Source organism: Heptranchias perlo, chromosome 2, assembly GCF_035084215.1.
Source record: "Heptranchias perlo isolate sHepPer1 chromosome 2, sHepPer1.hap1, whole genome shotgun sequence".
Classification (NCBI taxonomy): domain Eukaryota; kingdom Metazoa; phylum Chordata; class Chondrichthyes; order Hexanchiformes; family Hexanchidae; genus Heptranchias; species Heptranchias perlo.
In genome coordinates, this window is record NC_090326.1 from 39,598,898 (window position 1) to 39,621,896 (window position 22,999).

Genomic DNA, 22,999 nt, shown 5'->3' on the forward strand with positions numbered 1-22,999 from the left:
TTCACCCTCTGAGGCATCTCTTTCACGGTCAGCCGCACCCAAACCAATGTATTCACTCACACCTCTCTACTTTCTCCCCTTATAGGAGAAGAGAGTCCAGAATGCACGGGAGAGGGCGAGGACCAGAGGGGGTCCGCAACAGATAGTCGTCCTCACAGACGCGGAGCAGGAGGCGCTGGAACTGAGCCACACCCTCGAGTGCCTGTCCGTCGGGGACGCCAAGACTGGCACGCGACAAACATCTGGTGACATAACTTTAACATTCAGCACACACAATATCAATTGATGTTAACATGCCTCGCTATCATCAGTACCTCAACATCTGTGATCACGCTTCATATTGCCTTCTGTTCTCTTACAAGGCCTTCAGCGACCGCCATGACGGCGGAGGGCGATTCCTCAGAGGACCTGCCGGCCTCTGAGGGTACACCGTCACATCTGAGCGAGCCATCCACCAACGCAGATACTCACACCTCGGTGGGTCCCAGTCCGCAGTTAGTTAGGGTCGCACATGGAGAGTTAACACACATGTGAGCACGAGCAGACACTGGTGGCAGGGGCAGCTGTGGAGAGTCCACGTCGGTGGGAGCACTCTTCTCCAGAGAGGTCCAGGAAGCTGAGCCTCGGTCTGTAGGCCCTGTGGCGAGGGTAGTGCCTCCTGCGATGCCGCTTTCTCTGTTGTTGCCCTCTGTGCTCTTGTGCAGGTGCCTGTGGCGCAGCACTGTGTTGTGGAGCTCCACGTGGCAGAGGTGAACACCGTGCCTGGCGAGGCTGGTGATGTTGCTTGTCCTCGGATGTAATTGTGAATGTAGCCATGGCGCCCCCCCCCCCGCCAACCCTGATCCTGACAGTGTGAGTTTGAGGTGGTCCGCAAAATAGTTAAATATATTTGCACAGCAGAATTTTGGGTGGAAAGTAAGAATTTTGAGTGAAAACACAAAGGTCTTGCAGCCAAAACTTTGTCTGAAATGACAGAGTGCCCTGCTGCAATAAATGATGTTTTCTCCCCACCTCTCAAATAATTATTTGCATCTCCCACTGGCTGCTGGCTGAAACACGTCTGTTGCAACAGGGAGTGTTTCCCACAGCACGGGAAACATGCTGAGGATCCTTCAAAATTGCACCCCTGCCAAAATGTCTCCTCAATCAGGTATCTCAAGTACTTTAACTATCTGTCAAGGTATGTAAATCATCATCCCGCCGGCTTTAATTGCCGGTGGGACTCCCGCTTTCGGGAGGCATGCGCGCACCCGAATGCATCACTGGGGATCCCAGAAGTCAGCTGGCAAATCACCAGAGGACCACTGGCACCCTTATAACTGCATGTGTTTAAGAGAGGAGAGGAAAGAGAAAATGTGTGTGTGTGTGTTTGTGTGTGTAGGGGAACAGAAGCTTAACTTTCGTTACTCTGCTTAGTTCCCTTACAATCTACAAAGAGTGGAGAGTTTCATCCTCTCAGCCTGGGCTTGAAATAAAGTCATAGATCTTAACAAACAGTGGTTCCATGGTTCTACCTTGTCCCATGAAAACAAATAATGCAAATAGATGTATAATATTTATTATCTCCACCAGCTGAAATGTTGCTTCTAATGTGACGAATAATACTCAGGTGGAATTGTAGAAAGCCTAACTTGCAGTTAGCTCTGATTGATGAGTATGGCTCACTTTAACAATACAGTATTGAGTTCAGTCCTCAGGTCATTAATTATTTAATGGTCACTTCATTTCTGTTTTGGCACCATTCCATATTTCCAGGACTTTGATTTTCTTCAGGGATTTTTACAAGTTACTAAACTGTTCCACCAATCAATTTGTTGCTAAGTGGCCAGATTAACACCATAATCAACGTTGGGAGCTCGTAATGCTATTCGAGTGTAGTCCCCAACAAAAGTTAAGCTTCTGTTCCCCCTACACACACACACACACACACACATTTTCTCTTTCCTCTCCTCTCTTAAACACATGCAGTTATAAGGGTGCCAGTGGTCCTCTGGTGATTTGCCAAACTGTCCATTCGTTATGTGTGGACCTAGAAAAAATTGCCAGCAAGCTATTCAACTATAGAGAGCCTCACAGCCAAGCCCAGTATGTTCTTATTTGACATCTACACTCATGCACTTTCCAGCACAGGTCATAGAAAAGTGATCAGGAATGGGAATGTTGGCTGATTTCTCCCCTCCCTAGCCCAGCGGCATTGAGGGCAATTGTAGCGGCCCGAGTGCTGTTCTGGTTATGATCAGCTAACTCAAGCACAGACCATGGGGATGAACTTGTGACATCCCAACCAGTATAGCTCAGTATCAAACGGTGCATTTACTCATTGACCCATCAAGAGAGTTTGAACTTCTCTTCTATGCACAGACTCTTCGCTTGCAAGTCTTGTTGCATTTTCAGTAGGACATAGCTGAAGTAAGACAAGCACACTTTACTGCCTTGGGGAGAAATGTGCTTGGATTAGGATTTCTATACACTGCTTATAAGACTACAACAAAACAATTTTTAATTGCACCTCCACCCATAAGTACTGATTAGTTGGCCAAATCATGAGATTTGGAGCAATGGTGGGTAATGGAGTTGAGATACAGATTGAATGCAGTACTCCAGATGGAGTCCGACCAAGGCTTTGATTAACTGAAGCAATACTTCCTAACTTTTGTTTTCTAACCCCCTTGAGATAAAGGCCAAAATTCTATTAGCCTTTTTGATAACTTTTTGTACCCGTGTACCAGTGATTTATGTACAGGCTTTGGTCCTCCACAGTTTCTAGTCTCTCACCATTAAGAAAATATTCTGATTTTTCATTCTTAAATCCCAGGTGGATAATCTCACACTTTCCCACATTGGACTCCATCTACCACAGTTTTAACCACTCACTTAAGTCTGTCTATGTCCCTCTGTAACTTCCTCTTCCCATCTACACATCTTAGTGTGCCTTCTAACTTGATTTCAATGGAATAAATATTGGGTGGATTCTACAGAGGGCAGGCGATCTGCGCCGCGAGGCTACTGCCCAGGCAGCAAAATTGAAAACTGTCCCCGTAGTCTTTCGCTGAAAATTGTTAGTGCACAAAAACTTATCTGTGACACGTGCTAGGCATTTCAAACACAAATGCAGTGCGATATTAGTAACAAATGTATTTGCATGAAAATCCTCTGCCTCTATTTTACCCATTTATTTCAGACTCGTTAATGCTTTTGCCAAAATAGTCGACAAAGGAATTTCATATGAACACATTAATGTCACATGTTGCAATTACATATTGTGGGATTTTTTTTGGAAGAGTCTGTCTGGATCAGGAATTACATATAATGGGAGGGAATGGGAAATAATTTTGGTGCAGCAGAATTCTATGCTTGAATCAAAATTATGGGATAGAAATTGGATGCGTTGCGCCTGTTTTTCGAGCATAAAACAGGTGCAAATCATACCAATTTAGCAGTGCGACAGCCTGTGTCTAATCTATGCAGGCATTGGTCCCACTGCTAAATTCATGTGGCCTTTTTTTAGGTATCTTGGGCGCACCATCGCCGACAGCTCCCGCCGAGTATGTCAGTGAGGCCCGAGGAATGATTTCCATCAATCCTCGGGCCTCTCGGTATAGGCACGTGCTGGTTGCGCAGCACTGAGAACGGGCCCAGACTAAAATCTACCCCTATGTGTTTAGGTTCAAGAATGTGTTTATAAAGGCTCCTCTGATAGTCCAGTAGCTCAGCCAGTGATGAGCTGAGCCGTAGAGAGCACCAGGATTCCAAGTTCGATCCTCGTTCTATGCTGAAATGGCTGGTCTCAGCCAAGGAGGTGGTGGGGGTGTTACAATTGGCCTTATTGGCCCTGAATTCGGGAGGCAAAAAAATTCAGCCAGAGTTCCTGGTGTTGATTGCTATCCAGTGACCACTGCTGGAAGTGTGAGTGTAGATATCAGGCATGGACACCCTCAGGCTCCATTGTTATACCCCCAGCAGTTAATAGCTAGCGTGTACTGTCAAGTCATATATATGAGCAATATCCATCTGGCAGAAGCACCAGAGAGCAGCTGGCACCTGTGGAACTAAATAACAGCAAGGACTCAATCTTCAGGATGGGAGGGGAGGGGAGAACATTGGTGAGGGAAAAAAATAACGAATGTAGTTGTAGGTTGGTATGATGGTCCAGGAGACTAATGCCCCAAATCTCCAGAATCTCCCCACGTGACAAGCCACTGTTCTGAACTTCGTCATCATGGGCAGTTACCAGTTAGAAGCCAGGCATTTTTCTGCAGACAGGGAAGGTAAATCAGAGGGAACATTGCTCCAGGCTGATCTTCCCTCCCCCGAATAGTGGCTGGTTAAACAACAGCTTTGGAACAGGTCAGGGAGACGTTACCTGCTTTCCTCTTGGTCTGGGATGGCATGTTTTTTTTTATTCGTTCACGGGATGTGGGCATCGCTGGCGAGGCCAGCATGTATTGCCCATCCCTAATTGCCCTTGAGAAGGTGGTGGTGAGCCGCCTTCTTGAACCGCTGCAGTCCGTGTGGTGACGGTTCTCCCACAGTGCTGTTAGGAAGGGAGTTCCAGGATTTTGACCCAGCGACAATGAAGGAACGGCGATATATTTCCAAGTCGGGATGGTGTGTGACTTGGAGGGGAACGTGCAGGTGGTGTTGTTCCCATGCGCCTGCTGCTCTTGTCCTTCTAGGTGGTAGAGGTCGTGGGTTTGGGAAGTGCTGTCGAAGAAGCCTTGGCGAGTTGCTGCAGTGCATCCTGTGGATGGTACACACTGCAGCCACAGTGCGCCGGTGGTGAAGGGAGTGAATGTTTAGGGTGGTGGATGGGGTGCCAATCAAGCGGGCCACTTTATCTTGGATGGTGTCGAGCTTCTTGAGTGTTGTTGGAGCTGCACTCATCCAGGCAAGTGGAGAGTATTCCATCACACTCCTGACTTGTGCCTTGTAGATGGTGGAAAGGCTTTGGGGAGTCAGGAGGTGAGTCACTCGCCGCAGAATACCCAGCCTCTGACCTGCTCTCGTAGCCACAGTATTTATATGGCTGGTCCAGTTCAGTTTCTGGTCAATGGTGATCCCCAGGATGTTGATGGTGGGGGATTCGGCGATGGTAATGCCGTTGAATGTCAAGGGGAGGTGGTTAGACTCTCTCTTGTTGGAGATGGTCATTGCCTGGCACTTATCTGGCGCGAATGTTACTTGCCACTTATGAGCCCAAGCCTGGATGTCGTCCAGGTCTTGCTGCATGCGGGCTCGGACTGCTTCATTATCTGAGGGGTTGCGAATGGAACTGAACACTGTGCAGTCATCAGCGAACATCCCCATTTCTGACCTTATGATGAAGCAGCTGAAGATGGTTGGGCCAAGGACACTGCCCTGAGGAACTCCTGCCGCAATGCCCTGGGGCTGAGATGATTGGCCTCCAACAACCACTACCATCTTCCTTTGTGCTAGGTATGACTCCAGCCACTGGAGAGTTTTCCCCCTGATTCCCATTGACTTCAATTTTACTAGGGCTCCTTGGTGCCACACTCGGTCAAATGCTGCCTTGATGTCAAGGGCAGTCACTCTCACCTCACCTCTGGAATTCAGCTCTTTTGTCCATGTTTGGACCAAGGCTGTAATGAGGTCTGGAGCCGAGTGGTCCTGGCGGAACCCAAACTGAGCATCGGTGAGCAGGTTATTGGTGAGTAAGTGCCGCTTGATAACACTGTCGACGACACCTTCCATCACTTTGCTGATGATTGAGAGTAGACTGATGGGGCGGTAATTGGCCGGATTGGATTTGTCCTGCTTTTTGTGGACAGGACATACCTGGGCAATTTTCCACATTGTCGGGTGGATGCCAGTGTTGTAGCTGTACTGGAACAGCTTGGCTAGAGGCGCAGCTAGTTCTGGAGCACAAGTCTTCAGCACTACAGCTGGGATGTTGTCGGGGCCCATAGCCTTTGCTGTATCCAGTGCACTCAGCCGTTTCTTGATATCACGTGGAGTGAATCGAATTGGCCGAAGACTGGCTTCCGTGATGGTGGGGATATCGGGAGGAGGCTGAGATGGATCATCCACTCGGCACTTCTGGCTGAAGATGGTTGCAAACGCTTCAGCCTTGTCTTTTGCACTCACGTGCTGGACTCCGCCATCATTGAGAATGGGGATGTTTGCAGAGCCTCCTCCTCCCGTTAGTTGTTTAATTGTCCACCACCATTCACGACTGGATGTGGCAGGACTGCAGAGCTTTGATCTGATCCGTTGGTTGTGGAATCGCTTAGCTCTGTCTATAGCATGTTGCTTCCGCTGTTTAGCATGCATGTAGTCCTGAGTTGTAGCTTCACCAGGTTGGCACCTCATTTTTAGGTACGCCTGGTGCTGCTCCTGGCATGCTCTTCTACACTCCTCATTGAACCAGGGTTGATCCCCTGGCTTGTTGGTAATGGTAGAGTGAGGAATATGCCGGGCCATGAGGTTACAGATTGTGCTGGAATACAATTCTGCTGCTGCTGATGGCCCACAGCGCCTCATGGATGCCCAATTTTGAGCTGCTAGATCCGTTCTGAATCTATCCCATTTGGCACGGTGGTAGTGCCACACAACACGTTGGATGGTGTCCTCAGTGCGAAGACGGGATTTCATCTCCACGAGGACTGTGCGGTGGTCACTTCTACCAATACTGTCATGGACAGATGCATTTGCGACAGGTAGATTGGTGAGGACGAGGTCAAGTAAGTTTTTCCCTCGTGTTGGTTCGCTCACCACCTGCCGCAGGCCCAGTCTAGCAGCTATGTCCTTCAGGACTCGGCCAGCTCGGTCAGTAGTGGTGAGAGGAGACTGCTGTTGCCATTTACAGCTCCTCCAAACCCATCTTTCATTTCTTTACTTGTCCCATTACCACCCTCCTTGCCTTGCACCATGATCCCTTTAGTCATTTAATCGCTCCTGCCTTCTATCAGACCTTCCCTTTTGTTCTTTCCTCCCCTCCTCAACCCCTCCCCCACCCCCATCCCTGGCACTGTACTTGCTTAAAAACTGTTAAATCTTTAACTTCTTCCAGTTCTAATGAAAGGTCATCGACCTGAAACATTAACTCTGTTTCTTTCTCCACAGATGCTGCCTGACTTGATGAGTATTTACAGCATTTTCTGTTTTTATTTCAGATTTCCATCATTCGCAGTATTTTGCTTTTACTAGTACTAAGATTTATGGTTGCACAATTTAGAAGGTTGTTAGAGGCTAGGAATTCCTCCTCAGGGAATGAGAAGGGAAAATTGGAGAGTGAGCCACCCATTGCTGCTTTCACACACCTACCTGCAGGCAAAGTGAGTGACGTTCACAAAGACTGGAAGCATGTCGTCCACCCATCCTCTCAATCATGAAATGGCACATGGCCAAAAGGGGAAAGAAACACAACAAATATAAATCACAAAAAGCAATGTTTCTGTAACAAGCTCTTTGTGTGGTTCTAAATGAAAATTTAGAGAGTCTACTGTACTTCAAAGTACTAAGGGCATTCCTTGGAAGGAAGAAACCAAGGAGGAAGTGTGAAAGTAAGCAAGTAATAATGGGAGGGGACAGGGCAAACAAGTAATAATGTGGGGAAATTTTATCAAGGTACAAATTATTTTTAAATTAACAATTTTAAAGTGAGGAACTATTTTTTTAAAATTTTACATTTTCACCACTAGATGTGTTAATCATCACTTCTGAAAGCTTAGTCATTGATTAATATAGTTCTGCCCGACTATTCAAATTGACTTTCATAACACTGGATCCTCTGGGAGACTCTAAAAAAAATGACTAATTTTTATTATCAGAAGTGTTTGGATAGCCTTCTCTACATTGGTAGACTGAACCAATAAAGAAGGACTCAACTCCACACATAATCCAGGCCCGACAGCATGAATAATCAAACATCATATCTGAGGTAATTAACGGTGATCCTGGATAACTGCTCCATCCCACCTTTTACTTTTGGGAGGCTCACGGAGGGAAGCCAACGTTCAAAAAGGAAATCTCAAGCTAATTAATAGTTATCCAAGTTTCAGGAGTGTGTATGCACTTGCTTCACTATTGTCTTGTGAATATTTGATTTATGCACCTTGGATTGGACTTTCTAGAGAACTCTATTCCCAGTTTTCCTTTGAGAAACTTTAATTAAATTTCCAAAATGGCTTTGTGGGTAAATGCACTCCCTAGTGTATTGCAAATTCATGCCGACCAGGAAGATCCAGTTTGATTCCTGGGTCCTGAAATTCCTGGATTCTGGGAAGCTGGAAAATAAAATTTCCACCTGGAGGGGGCAAGGAATTTGGGGCAGAACCCCATGATTCTGTGCCTACTGAATGAAGTATCCCTTTTAAATTCCAACGGGGGCGAATGTGAGCAGATCTTTCACTTGCCTCCCCCACCGCCCGCACATGAAGAGGGTTCCCTTACGTACCTTATGGAGGCCCAAAAACCTTCTCCTAGAGGCCTGCTTGCTCCATTAGAATCTTTTCTAATTCAATCTACAAGCGGAAGGGGGAGAGGGAAGAAATCAAAAATTGGCGACCCATCTCACTACTTAACATGGACTACAAAATTCTGTCCAAGGTCATCGCCAATCGGGTCAAGTCAGCCCTGGAGGTGGTGATCCACCCCGATCAGACCTGCGCCGTACCCGGCAGGAAGATCTCTGATAGCCTGGCGCTACTCAGAGATACGATCGCCTACGTACAGGACAGGGGGGTGAACACCTGCCTGATCAGCCTGGACCGGGAGAAGGCCTTTGACAGAATATCCCACATGTACATGATGGACGTGCTCTCCAAAATGGGATTTGGAGAGGGAATCCGCAATTGGATCCAACTGCTCTACACAGACATCAGTAGCGCCGTTTCAATCAACGGGTGGGAATCTGAAAGCTTCCCAATCAAATCTGGAGTCAGGCAGGGCTGTCTTCTCTCTTCCGTCTTGTTCATGTGCTGCATTGAACCCTTTGCCGAGTCCATCAGGAGGGATGTGGGCATAAGAGGGGTGACGATCCCAGGCAGCGGAGGCACTCAGATCAAGGCCTCCCTGTACATGGACGACGTCGCCGTCTTTTGCTTGGATCAACTGTCGGTCCGCAGATTGATGAGCATCTGTGACCAGTTCAAACTGGCCTCAGGGGCCAGGGTAAATCGTAGCAAAAGCGAGGTCATGTTCTTTGGGAACTGGACCGACCAATCCTTCACCGTCAGGTCGGATTACCTGAAGGTGCTGGGGATCTGGTTCGGGGGGGCCGGGGCGTGCACCAAAAACTGGGAGGAGCGTATTTCCAAGGTGAAGCAGAAACTGGGACTGTGGGATTGACGATCCCTCTCAATCGTGGGCAAAAACCTGGTCATCAAGTGTGAGGTACTCTCGGTGTTGCTGCACTTGGCACAGGTCTGGCCCATACCTCGCTCCTACGCCGTGACTGTCACCCGAGCCATCTTCCGCTTTATCTGAGATCAAAAATGGACCGTGTACGCAGGGACACGATGTACAAATCTCTGGAGAAAGGGGGAAAAGGCGTGCCCTGCCCAACGTGGCCCTCATCCTGATGGCCACTTTTGTGTGCAGCTGCATCAAGTTTTGCGTGGACCCTTGGTACGAAAACACAAAATGTCACTACGTGCTGAGGTTCTACCTATCCCCGGCGTTGCGAAGGATGGGCCTGGCCACGCTGCCACGGAACACAGTTCCGCCCCACCTGTCCTTCGTCGAAATGTTTATGCAAAAAAACACTTTCGACCACAAGGCGATCAGTAAGTGGTCCGCGAGACCCTGCGGGAAAAGGAGATGATAGGTCCTGTTGGTTGGTTCCCCGAGCAGACTGTCAATGTCATTTGGCAGAACGCCTCATCGCCAGAACTTTCAAACAAGCACCAAGACCTAACTTGGCTGGTGGTGAGAAGGGCCCTTCTTGTCAGATCCTTCATGCACTCCCGGACTCTCAGTGCCACCGCACACTGTCCCCGAGGAGGCTGCGGTGCAGACAAAACCGTCACCCTTCTCCTTCTGGAATGCGCCTCTGCAAGGAAGGTCTGGAGAGAGATGCAGTGGTATCTGTCCAGGTTCGTCCCGAGCACTTCCGTAACACAGGACTCTGTGCTCTACGGGCTCTTCCCGGGGACACACACCGAGACAGACATCAACTGCTGCTGGAAGGCCATTAACTCGGTGAAAGACGCCCTTTGGTCTGCCCGAAACTTGCTGGTCTTCCAGTACACGGAGCTGTCCTTGACCGAGTGTTGCAGACTTGCACATTCCAAGGTCCAGGACTACGTGCTGAGGGACGCACTGAGGCTGGGTTGCGGCCGCCGTAAAGGCTCTGTGGGGAAAGGCAACCATTTAGAGCCTTCCCGCCATTGTATACCGAGGGCTTGCAATCAGGGAAACCCCCCCCCCCCGGGCAGAATGTAAAATTCTAATTGCTGTAATGTACCTGTAATAAATCTGTAATGTACCTGTAACAAATCTGTAATCAATAATCTGTATTGAGTATAATGCAATGAGACACCCCAGAGTGCCATGAACTGTAATTATGTACAATGTGTTCATTGAACTGCACTTGATGTAACCTGCAAATTGTAAAATCTGCATTGTGTACATTTGGAATGTGATATGGCAACTCTATTGTATGTTTTGCTGCAAATTTTTATGAATAAAGTATATTTTTTGAAAAAAAAATTCAAAGAATTGTCTGCTCAAAATACCAACCTATCCTTTTTCTCTTGCCTGCTGTGTGTTTCCAGCATTTTTTGTTCCTGTTCCTACTTTAATCTTCTTGGCCCCAAAATTGCCCGGGAGGTTCTACCAATGTCCTGCCATAACTATGGCGGGAGACCCGTGGAACCCCCAAGGAAAGGAGGTGGACCTGGTTACATCAGGGGTCTGCAATTTCTGCCAGTTTCCACTTTGACTTGTAGGAGACAGAACTTCCGCCCACCCCTTACAAGGCAAATGATGGGCTAGAGATGGGACCAGGGGTGAGGAGTTCCTAAGTCGGGTGATCACATTCCTGCTGCTGAATGGGGGACCTGGAGTATTAGTGGTGGCTGGTATAGCGAGAAAGATGAGGCATATTGGCCTCCACAAGGGCACACGTAGACCTGAGCAGTGACAAGTCTAATGTTTTTAAGGATGCGCTTACCAGGGAACTTTAGCTTTGCTGTAAAGTTACTGTATAAATCCACAGTCAGGATCCAGCCTGCCTGTAGAAAAGCGATATGAGACTGCCTGGGGAAGGTAGTGTCACATTGCTTGGGTTTGACATCGCATGGAGTGTAATTCCAGTGCCATGTCAAATTAGCACTCCTGGACCCTTTTTAAACCTAACTGATGTTAACTTAAATGTTCAGACAGAGTGGACACTGCTGCCTATACTCTCTAAACATTTCAGTTATAATTACTGGGACTAGAGCTCTATGAATGTGTGTAATCACAAATGTACTGAGCTCTCTCCTGCACAAGAGAATTGGCGTTCCAGTCACTCAACCACACTGCAGCACCAGTCTGACAATGGTAGTTGCACTATAAATGCAGCATTATTCTCTGTGCTAGTTCTACTCCATTAATTATTTCTATGCCAATCATTTTTTTGACCAATATGCTACATTCTTCTTTTTTAATGTTATTTTCTGCTAGTCTGCCCAGTTGCGTAACTGACCTAAATATCTTCACAGATTGTTAACTGCATCTTCTATCCCTATTCCTTTCCCTATGTTAGTGTCCACTGAAAATTTAAGAAGCTTAAAATTATTTTCTGCATCCAGGTAATATAAGTATCTAAGAAAGAACAGGGGTCCCAGCACTGACTTCTTTGCTATTTCATTCATCATTTATCCCATGAATCTCTCATGAATACTATATGTTTCCTATTTTTATCCAACTTCTTCTCCAGTCTCATGTAGTACTCTGAAGTACCATGCCATTTTGGACCTTGTCAAAGGCTTTCAAAGTTTCAATCTCTACTTTATTTGTAATATCTTCAAAGAAGTCAGGAGATTTTTCTAAATCCATTCTTCTTACTAAACCATTGCCTCGTAGGTACTCCTCCAGCCTATTCCTCAGAATGGTTTCCATTATTTTACCAACTGTTGATATTAGGCTTATGGGCCTGTAAGTTGCTTGGGTTACATCTGTCCCTCTTTGTAAATATGGGTACGTTTGTTTGCTTCAGATATGGTGGAACCCACCAGTACAAAATGATTCTTTCATGATTGTAGCCAGTGCCCACAAATTGCCTCCCTGGGCTTCTCCAGCACCCTAGGATTAAGCCATTTGGCCAAGCAGACTTCATTCATTTTACCTTTATGAAACTGAAAAATGATTTATTTTTGTGGTTAACCTCCTTTGCTATATTCACCTCTAGGCTTCTCTTTGCAACCCTAATTAGAGTTACATAGAATTTACAGAACAGAAACAGGCCATTCAGCCCAACAGGTCTATGCCGGTGTTTATGCTCCACATGAGCCTCCTCCCACCCATCTTATCTAACCCAATCAGCATAACCTTCTATTCCTTTCTCCATCATATACTTATCCAGCTTCCCCTGAAATGCTATTCACCTCAACTACTCCTTGTGGTAGCAAAGTCCATATTCTAAGCAATCTCTGGGTAAAGAAGTTTCTCCTGAATTCCCTATTGGATTTATTAGTGACTATCTTACATTTATGGCCCCTAGTTTTGGTCTCCATCACAAGTGGAAACATCTCCTCTACGTCTACCCTATCAAACCCTTTCATTATCTCTCAGCTTTCTCATTTCTTGAGAAAAGAGCCCCAACCTGTTCAATCTTTCCTGATTAGGTATAACCTCTCAGTTCTGGTATCATTCTTGTGAATCTTTTTTGCACCTTCTCCAGTGCCTCTATATCCTTTTTATAATATGGAGACCAGAACTGTGCACAGTACTCCAAGTGTGGTCTAACCAAGGTTCTATACAAGTTTAAAATAACTTCTCTGCTTTTCAATTTTATCCCTCTAGAAATGAATCCGAGTGCTTGGTTTGCTTTTTTATGGCCATAATATATAGATACAGGCAGGCATGGAAGCTTTTTGAAATGGTTACCATGAAGGCAGGCAGGTCTTTGAAAAAGCTGCCTGTAGGTTAGAAAGTAGGGGAGGTTATCTCTTTAACCCATATCGGCATTTTCCTATATTCCTCCCAAAATTTTCCCCTTTATTCCTCTGTAAGGTTTGTATAGATTGTCTGTCTTTCTTAATTCCACTTTAATTGCTATTCATATTAAATTAATATTGATCCATTTTGGAAATTGCTTGTTTAATTTACACTTATTTTTCTTTAAACTATACAAAAGAATGAAATTAAATGTGCAAAATATTGCATATCTTCCAAATAGTTTTAGAAGTTTTCAATTTTTCTTTAGCTTAGCTATCACTCAGCACGATGCCTCACTCAATTTCTTTTAATTTGTTCCTTTGAAGTTTGCCTTTCTGAAACCGTATATTTCTGTCCTGGTCCTCAGTGCCACTGATTGAAAGGTGATCTAAAATATAATCATATCATTTGATTCGTTGTCCCCACAGATTCTACTAGTTCTACATTTTGGACACCATCTTGTTTACTTGTAAGAACCGAATCAAGGTGCGAGGTACCCCTGTGAAGTTCATAACACATTGTCAAGAAACAGTCTTGTACCACATTTACTATTTCTGATTCTGTATTTTGCTTCTTAGTGAATACCCTATTAAGGTGCAAACAATCTCTTCTGTACCAACTAGAATTTCTCCAAAACAGTTTTAGAAATAACTGAGACTAACGAAACGTAGCCTACCAAACTAGCCAGCTACCCATTTACCCCTATGATTCTACTCATCAACTTACTGTGCCTGATTTTGCTGTGAGCGGCGAATGAACAGCACCAGTCATTCGTTACACTTGTACTTGCCCAAAGACTTTCTATGAGCTTTTGTATGGCAAGTTGCTGTAAATTTGAAATCCAGTCAGTGCAGCGCTCTCTAAAGGGCATCTGGGGCCTGTGTGAACAGGGCAAGCAACTGTCTATCCCTTTAACCAATCAGATTGAAGAATTGTTAATGAGCAGTGCAGAGTCTGAACCAGAAAGTGTAAGTTAGAATAGTGAATTCAATGTCAAATCAGGTACAAAAAGTGAAATAAACAGAGAGGGAAAGATTGGATTAAGAGACAGAGATAAAAGAGACAGAAAGAAAAAGTAAGAAAAAAATGTTTTAATTTAATTTTTTTTAAATGTCTAACAGTAATTGAAACCTGAAGGAATGAGACTCCACACTTGTTTAAGTTAATTTTCAGTGCCAGAAAGGTTGTTTGGCAGTAATTAAGACTTACCATGCTGTTAAAAGGATACTTACACTGGAATGGACAATGGCGAGTTTAGTCTGTGTCTACGACATCAGTACAGGAACTTCATGCTGTTCAATTCATTTGAATGGTGAGTCAGACGGCGAGATGCCGTTTTCATGCAGCTTACAGAGGGACGACACATCCCAGACAGCAACTTCCCGATTTCTGTGTTTAACTGCGCATGTGCGCTTGCCAGAAGTTGCTGTTCGATTTGCACATAAATAACGGTGAGCGCTGTTAGCCTCACCATCATTTTTACAGCAAAATCTGGCCCATTGTTTAATTCCTTTTTAATGAAATATTGGGAGAAAGATTTTCCAAGGGGAACTCATTTCATAGTTCAAAATGTTTGAAGAGTCTTAGATCAAAATCAGCACTGCTCAAAGTCCTTAAATCAACGCTATGGGATCTTTGTTCTCTGCACTAAAGTTGTTTCTAAATTATCTTCTCCTCAAAGCACTGACACATGCTGACTCATGATTCCATGGGTGCCAGGTCACCACCGCCAGGTACCAAATCCAAGAGGTCATTCTTCCTGTAGAAGGTTAGATGGTGAGTATGAGCAGGCTGTTTGAGAGGGGTTGAGGGAGCCATGACACCCAAACCTTGTCATCTCCTCACACACACAAGTGCACGCATGTACACACACTTTCCAGCAAGAGTCACTGCTGAGTTTCCCCCCACCCCACCTTTTGTAGCTCAGGGACAATGATGCCAATTCAGGCACTTGAGGTGAAATTGGCTAACTTAGTTCAGACAGGATCAAACTTGCTCGGTATGGCTCTACCCACATTGGGTAGTCCACTTACTCACCGAGCCATCGGCAGAGATTTCAGTAACAGCAATTGGATGCTTTAGCATCTTTCATTCTGGAATTTGGTTGGGTCAGTTAGATGATGGTACATCATTCCTGCTAGATCATTTTCTACCAAACCGAAAAAAAGTTCTCCAAATAAAAATGTTACTTAAACAGCTCAGGATTTTTGCCATATGTCCTGTGAGTCATTGGATATCTCTTGATATTGATGTAATGATAGTTATTTGTAGGTGAAACATGAAGAAACTGTATAATGTTTAGGGTGGAATTTGCTTACACTTTGGAGAAACACAATGGGCCTGGTTTTGCTGTGAGCGGCGAACGAACGGCACCAGCAGTTCATTAGACTTGCACTTGCCCATAGACTTCCTATGAGCCTTTGCATGGCAAGTTACTGTAAGTTAGAGATCCATTCAGTGTGGCGCCTTCTACAGGGCATCAGGGACCTGTGTGAACAGGGCAAGCAACTGTGTATCTCCTTAATCAATCATATTGAAGAATCGTTAATGAGCAGCGCAGCGTCTGAACCAGGAAGTGTTAGTTAGAATAGTGAATTCAATGTCAAATCAGGTACAGAAAGCAAAATAAAGAGAGGGAAAGAAAGATTGGATTAGGAGACAGAGATAAAAGAGACAGTTAAAAGAGTATTTACACTGGAATGGACAAGCCTTAACTTTTTTTGGTGAGTTTAGTCCGTATCTACGACGTCAGTGCAGGAACTTCTTGCTGTTCAATTTATTTGAATGGGGAGCCACATGCGAGATCCAATTTCGCACAGCTTACGGAGAGACGACGCATCTCGGACAGCAATGTCCCGGTTTCCATGTTTAACTACCCGTGTGCGATCGCCGGAAGTTGCTGTTCGATTTGCACGTAAATAACAATGAGCGCTGTTAGCCTTACCGTTATTTTTACAGCAAAATCCAGCCCATTATTTCTATTGAAGATCAGCAATAATTCTGAATATACAACTCTCTAGCCTCTGTCTTTAAATTCCCAGGCAATTTGCCTACTCTCACTTTTGTGCATCTGTGACTCCTCCCTCGCTGCGTCACTTATTCCCTTGTGGACAATCACCATCAGCACCTCTCATGCTCCCTGAATTAGTCCATCTTAGTCTCTTCTGTATATCTACAACCTTAGGCTAAGTAAACTAATGAATGCCCTATTAGCTTTATCTTTACCACACAAAGCAACTATTCATGAAACTCACTACTGCGTCCCTACAACTATAACCTCCATTTTTTCTACACAACTCTTGCCTTTGTTTCACTATGCGGCACAGATTTTACTCTTCTTCCTTTGTCTAAGGGAGTGCTATCCAGAGAAAGAAACATGATGATTTATTTTATTTGATGCGTTACTGCTCTATTTTTTCTTACTGTCTTTTCTTATTGTATTACAGGTATTGAAGATAGTTAAGAATGTGGTGCTGCAGCAGATGGAGCACATATAAGGGGATCGGAAAGGGCAGGCGGTGTTTAACTTTTATAATAGAGGGGCAGCAGATACAGAGCGGGAAGGTGGATTGTTAATTAACTCAAAAGATTGGAAGTTGACAGCAGGCCTTCCTGTGCAGATAACTGGCATGAATCTGAGGCCGTATATGAAGCTCTGTTCAGAGCAAATGAAGATGGCATACATGATGACACTGGTGGTTCCATAGGAAATAAGATTCGAGGCAACATATGAAAGAAAGCTGCTGAAATATGCAGAGTCGGGGCTGAATGCAGAGATGTGAGGTAAAAGTGTGAATATCACGGGGCGGGGGGGGGGGGGGGGCTGGTGGAAGGGTCGAACTTCCAATCGGTGAAGTTCATGCACTAATTCTTGGAGTGCTCATACTAAATTCCTGTCTGTCCTATTGTTCTTCAGGTGTTAGCCTATTTCTTTAAATGGGTTAGCGCCTGTGTAGCAGTAACGCACAGGAATGTAGTATGAGTGCATTAAGCTTTTGTACGTTATCTTCGGAGATTAGAATTTCTATCCTGGGATGTTGGGGAATTATGGAGATGTAGATAAGGAGATTCATAAAAAGGCTGGAGCTGCTCCCCTGGTGGCTTATTGAGTTTATTCAGTGAGTAGCTGAGTCATACAAACCAAGAAAGTCCCAAGTTTGATCCCTAGTCTGTCCTAACTTAGTTGATATCAGCCAGAGTGGTGGTAAAGGTGCTACCACTGGCCTTAGTGCCCCAGGGTTAATGAGAAAATTTGGCAACCTCCCGCTCCTCATTGCTATCATGGACCCATACTGGACATCAACAATAACTACAATATGCACATCTATAGCAAGTTAATGCAAAAAAAATACCAAGGCACTTCACAAATGAAAATAGGCAGGTAAACATACACCAAGCTCTGCAGAAAAAGATTATGAGAGAGAACCGAAAGCCTAATTGCAAAGACAGGTTTTGAAGGCTTTTAAAGGAGAGAGAGGGAGAGGTGGAAGGGTTTGGGAAGGGAGTTCTAGAGAATAGGGCCAAAGCAACTGATGGCTCTGCCACCAATGGTGGGAAAAGGGGAAGAGGGACGGAGGTGACGATAAGATCAGATTTATTCCAGCACAGTCAAATAGTCTACCAACACTCACTGTCAAAGGCTTAGAGTTGAATAATGATCATTTGGATAAAGCACCAGAGAGCACCCAGTGCCTGTGAAAGTACACCCCAATAAACAATCAGCATCTTCAGGAGGGGAGGAGAGAAAAAAACAATAGATGTACAAAATAATGAGCTGGTTTGTTATGTTACACGGAAGATTGTGTGTTAATTTTTCCAATGAGCTGTATCTTTGTCAGCCGTCTATTAATTTACCTCAATGTTTTATTAATTTACCATGTCTTGTGAGTTAGCACTCAAATTAAAAACAACTCACTGAAGGGCAATGAAACTTGCACCAATTACTTTGATCAATTATCATTCCTGGAACCTATTGGGTTCTCACCTTATGATGTCTGCTGTCTGGAAAAGCCTCCACAATGTTTTGATATTCTGAATCACAAGTTTCAGGATCATTGCCTAATTAAAATTAGTCAAAAACCATAGGTGACAAGAATAAGACGGAAACAGATTTATTCTTAAGATAATCTTTTTCAACAGGGGAGAACATTTTCAAGGATTATTTTTTGTCAAAGGCTTGGGAATGGAAGAAACAAAATTCTGGTGGAGTAACGAAGAGATCAGAAAGTGCAATGGGTAGAGTGTCGGAGTGCTAACCACCACATGAGAAATTGTTCTGGGTAAGAATGACTGTGCAGGAGCTGGTGGGGATGGCAGTCGACACTCCCAGTACCTGGTCCTCTCCAGGCTGAGCAATAGTGCTGTAGGGGCCAAAACCACAAAAATGTCTATGAACACCCGATGATGTGCGGGGTTGGAGAGCATATTACTATCTGTGTGAAATCGTACAATTCTGTCAAAGGGGCAATCACTTTTATGAAGAAATGTTTACCAGACCCTTTTTTCAAACCCACAATGCACGGTCATACATCACGGCCAAACACATCACCATATCACTTGTGTGTGTCATCCGGATAAAACTGACTCATTGTAATGGTTCTTCTCCCTCTTCAAACTATAAAAAGTTTAATTACTTTTTCATGGATTAATATGGAATAACCCACTCCCCACACCCCCACCCACATTTTATGGAAAGCTTTTTTTGGACCCTGTGCTGTAAAACATTAAAGGTTTCTGGTGTAATTCCACCAGCAGCCTGTCAGGGGCAGCAAGCCTCAGTCAATAAAGAGAGGGGGAAGGGGTAAAGTCGCATCAGCGCAACTCAACTTTCAAATCGCAAAAAGGTGAGAAAAATAGATTGGTGTGAATCAGCTGAAGCACTTCTCCAAAACCGGTCTGTTTATTACAGGTGCATAAAAGGAGATGGAGTTCCCTTAAAATGTTCAACAGTGGCCCAAGTGACTGGCGATGGGCATAGATTGAAATGCAGTAAGTAGACGATTAGAAAGCAATTACAAAAAAAGGGGATCAGGAAACGAAGTGGAGGGATTGTCTTTCTCCCTGGTTAGCATGTCCACATTCAATAATAGAAGACAAGCTTCACTGGTAACTTTATACCGGAAAAGCTATTCTGCCACGCAGCTCACACATGCGTAAGGATTTCGTATTTCCTTTGCAGAAAAAAACCCCGCTACCTAGAAACTAAGTATTCATCATCTCACTCTAAATAAACAGTGACTTCAGGCACAACAGAGCGTTCAGAATAGTATCTGCAGAAGCCAGTTTTACAAATCTCATCGCGTTTTGCTCTTATTGCAGCTGACGTTGTTAAAATAATATTCATAAAATCATTTTAAAATTAATTTGCATTTTTCTGACCAAGAAAAATAGTTGATTTTTTAAAAAATCCAACAGAATAAGAGTCGAATTATTTTATGCTGTAGATTTTTTTTTGCATGAAGAATAAGAAATGAGTCTTTCGTTTAACAAAATATTGTACTTAAAAGTTGAATTCCAGTATGTAAATCCTTTTAATGTACAATGAGCTGGCCTTTCCACAACAGAAAATCTGCTGTCACTGATCTACTCAGACTGTGGGGTGTTTAAAATAAAAGATTAAAAATGATCATAGTTTCATCCAGGCAGTGACAATGTCGGAATCTATATACGGTACATTGACCCGCACATGAGATGGGGTGTCTTACACCAGCGCTCTTTAAATCTATCTAAGAACTTTTATTGGTAAAAAGAATTATTAGTTTTTAAAATCTACGCCACCGTGACGCACAATCTATTTTTTTCTTATTCAGTGAGAGATTTTAGAACTTAAGTTAACTTAAATTTCATAATCACGGAAGGGGGGGGGATAATAAATATATTGGTGAGCTAAGAGATTTTGTATCGAATTTTGCTCGTCACCTCAGTTTCTATTCGGCAAGTAACAGATTATTATTTTTAAAAGTTTATATTTTAGGAGACACCACGCCCAACATCTTGTGTTCTTCAGCCATTTAAAATTTTTTAAAAGTTTGCTTTTTGCTACTCTTTGGAATATAGGATGTGTAAAGTTTAAAGTGAATCAAACCTTGTACTAGAGGCGAGCGGGAGAGCTGAGCCTGGTCTTCAGGGAAAGCGTCCATTAACCTCTTTGACACCCTGACCAGGTCCGAGTAACTCCGGTGTAAGTACAACACGTTCCTGTCTGACCACTCCGTCCTGATCTCGAAAAACTCTTCTTCCCTCCGATTGACCAAGAGTTTCCTCACTCCGTTCACCCAGCAATCCTTGACGAACATATTCACCAGAGAAGTCCCTTCAAACACCGCTGACGCCATGCTATATCAACCCAGCATGTTGGAGGAACACAAGCAACTCCTTTGGTGGGGGGGGAGACCTCCAGCTCCTTTTCTTTAATAGATCCACTGCGGGTCTGGTGGAGGAGCTTTCACTGACCGCCCAGTGACAGCCTCGCACTCCGGTGATCTGCTGCTTTCAGGCCACGCTCCCAAATACTTGCTGCAAAAAGCTTCTTGCTTTCCCTCCCTTCCTTTTCTCTCTCTCTCTCACTCCCTTACTTCAAATGTTAGGAATGTGAATCTAGGAAGCCCGAGATACGTCTTGCAACCTACTTGATCTGTCACCGGTGCCCGGCCACAAGGTGCTGCTGTCACTTGTAAGAGATGTCCAGTCCCAATGCTGATTTGTGGCCACACGTCCAGCCCTCCTCTGATCTCACTCACTCCCTCCCTCCCGTCCCCACTTCCAAGTGCTTCAACTTTTCCTCCAGCACGTACTTCCAGGGAAGTGAGTTCTCTTCCGCATGATCCCTGACATCATTCCCAAGAATGTCCTCCCCTCCCCGCCTCCCCACACTATGAATGATGTGCCTGTTGAGCTGTTGAATCGGAACTAATGCACAATACAGTCCAAGGGAATAACAGTCCTCACAAAATACCATTCAAAGAAATCCACACTGCTGCTCTCTCCCGAGGGGCAACAACACACGCCCAAAGTGTTAGAATCCGCTTCGTCGCAACGTCTCTTCATTCATTCCGACTGGAAAGACCAAAGGAAGTTTTGGAAATGAATTGCTCCTTGTTTATAACAGGTTACCCAGGTAACGCGCGTTCTTCAATTCTACGTAATGGTCCCCAGAGAAAGGGTCTGTATTAAAAACTCAATCATATTTCCATAAAGTGGGACATGTGCACGTGGACAAGTGTAAACAAACTGAAATCCAGGAAGTGAATTATATTCGCACCGGTCTGTTTTTAAAAGCTCTTTTTTTTTGCCAATTTCCCCAGAATACAAGTAGGTAATATATTTTTTGTATAAACCAACACACGGTTCTGCGACCAACACGTTTTAAAAAGAAAACGAAGGCAGATGCTTTGTTGAATGAGGTTGGATTTATAAATCATAGAACTCCAACTAAAGGGATGCATATTTCACACCGGCAATAATTGGAATAAAACTGACAGATATAAGAAATAGGAGCACCTGTAGGCCATATGGCCCCCCGAGCCTGCTCCTCCATTCAATAAGATCATGGCTGATCTCCCACCTCAACTCCACTTTCCCACCTGATCCCCATATCCCTTGATTCCCCTAGAGTCCAAAAATCTATCAATCTCAGTCTTGAATATACTAAAGGACTCAGCATCCACAGCCCTCTGGGGTAGAGAATTCCAAAGATTCACAACCCTCTGAGTGAAAAAAATCTTTCCTCATCTCAGTCCTGAGACTATGACCCTTAGTTCTAGACTCACCAGCCAGGAGAAACAGCCTTTCAGCATCTACCCTGTCAGACCCTCTAAGAATTTTATAGGTTTCAATGAGATCACCTCTCATTCTTCTAAACTCCAGAGAATATAGGCCCATTCTACTCAATCTCTCCTCATAGGACAATCCTCTCATCCCAGGAATCAATCTAGTGAACCTTTGTTGCACCCCCTCTAAGGCAAGCATATCCTTCCTTGCCTTGGAGACCAAAACTGAACACAGTACTCCAGGTGTGGTCTCACCAAAGCCCTGTACAATTGCAGCAAGCCCTCCTTACTCTTATACTCCAACCCCCTTGCAATAAAGGCTAACATATCATTTGCTTTCCTAATTGTTTGCTGTACCTGCATGTTAACTTTCAGTGTTTCATGTACAAGGACACCCAAATCCCTCTGAATACCAACATTTAATAGTCTCTCATCTTTTAAAAAATATTCTGCTTTTCTATTCTTCCTACCAAACTGGTTAATTTCACATTTCCCCACATTATAGTCCATCTGCCACCTTCTTGTCCAATCACTAACGGGCCAGAAATTGCTCCGGAAATAATCGAGGAGCTCAACAGCGCTCTCCGTTGTTAGTGGTGAATTGAAAGAGCAAGTTCTGGTGCTCGCACATGTGCAGTAAAACACGGAAATCTGGAACTTGCTCCTAGTGGTTCGCTGGCGATATGACATACGAACATATGAATTAACAGCAGGAGTAGGCCATTCGGCCCCTCGAGCCTGCTCTGCCATTTGATAAGATCATGGCTGATCTGATTGTGACCTCAACCCTACTTTCCCATCTACCTCCTATAACCTTTGACTTCCTTGTTAATCAGGAATCTATCTAACTCAGCCTTAAAAATATTCAATGACCCTGCCTCCACTGCTCTCTGGGGAAGGGAGTTCCCTCTGAGAGAAAAAATTTCTCCTCATCTCTGTCTTAAATGGGAGACCCCTTATTTTTAAACTGTGGCACCGAGTTCTAGTCTCTCCCACAAGGGGAAATATCCCCTCAGCATTGACCCCTTCTAGTCCCCTCAGGATCTTATATGTTTCAATAAGATCACCTCTCATTCTTCTAAACTCCAGTGTATACAGGCCCAACTTGTTCAACCTTTCCTCATAAG

At 44.5% G+C, this 22,999-nt stretch overlaps 1 protein-coding gene across 1 annotated transcript in view; it reads right to left on the bottom strand.

Annotated features, from left to right (window-relative positions):
- Positions 1 to 20,852, bottom strand: part of pxdc1b (PX domain containing 1b) — a 65,845-nt gene extending 44,993 nt beyond the window's left edge. Inside the window, exon 1 of the mRNA XM_068001772.1 lies at positions 20,189 to 20,852. Coding sequence (XP_067857873.1) covers positions 20,189 to 20,438 — 250 coding nt within the window. The 5' untranslated portion in view covers positions 20,439 to 20,852. The remainder of the gene's footprint in view (positions 1 to 20,188) is intronic.
- Between the last annotated feature and the right edge of the window lie 2,147 nt (positions 20,853 to 22,999).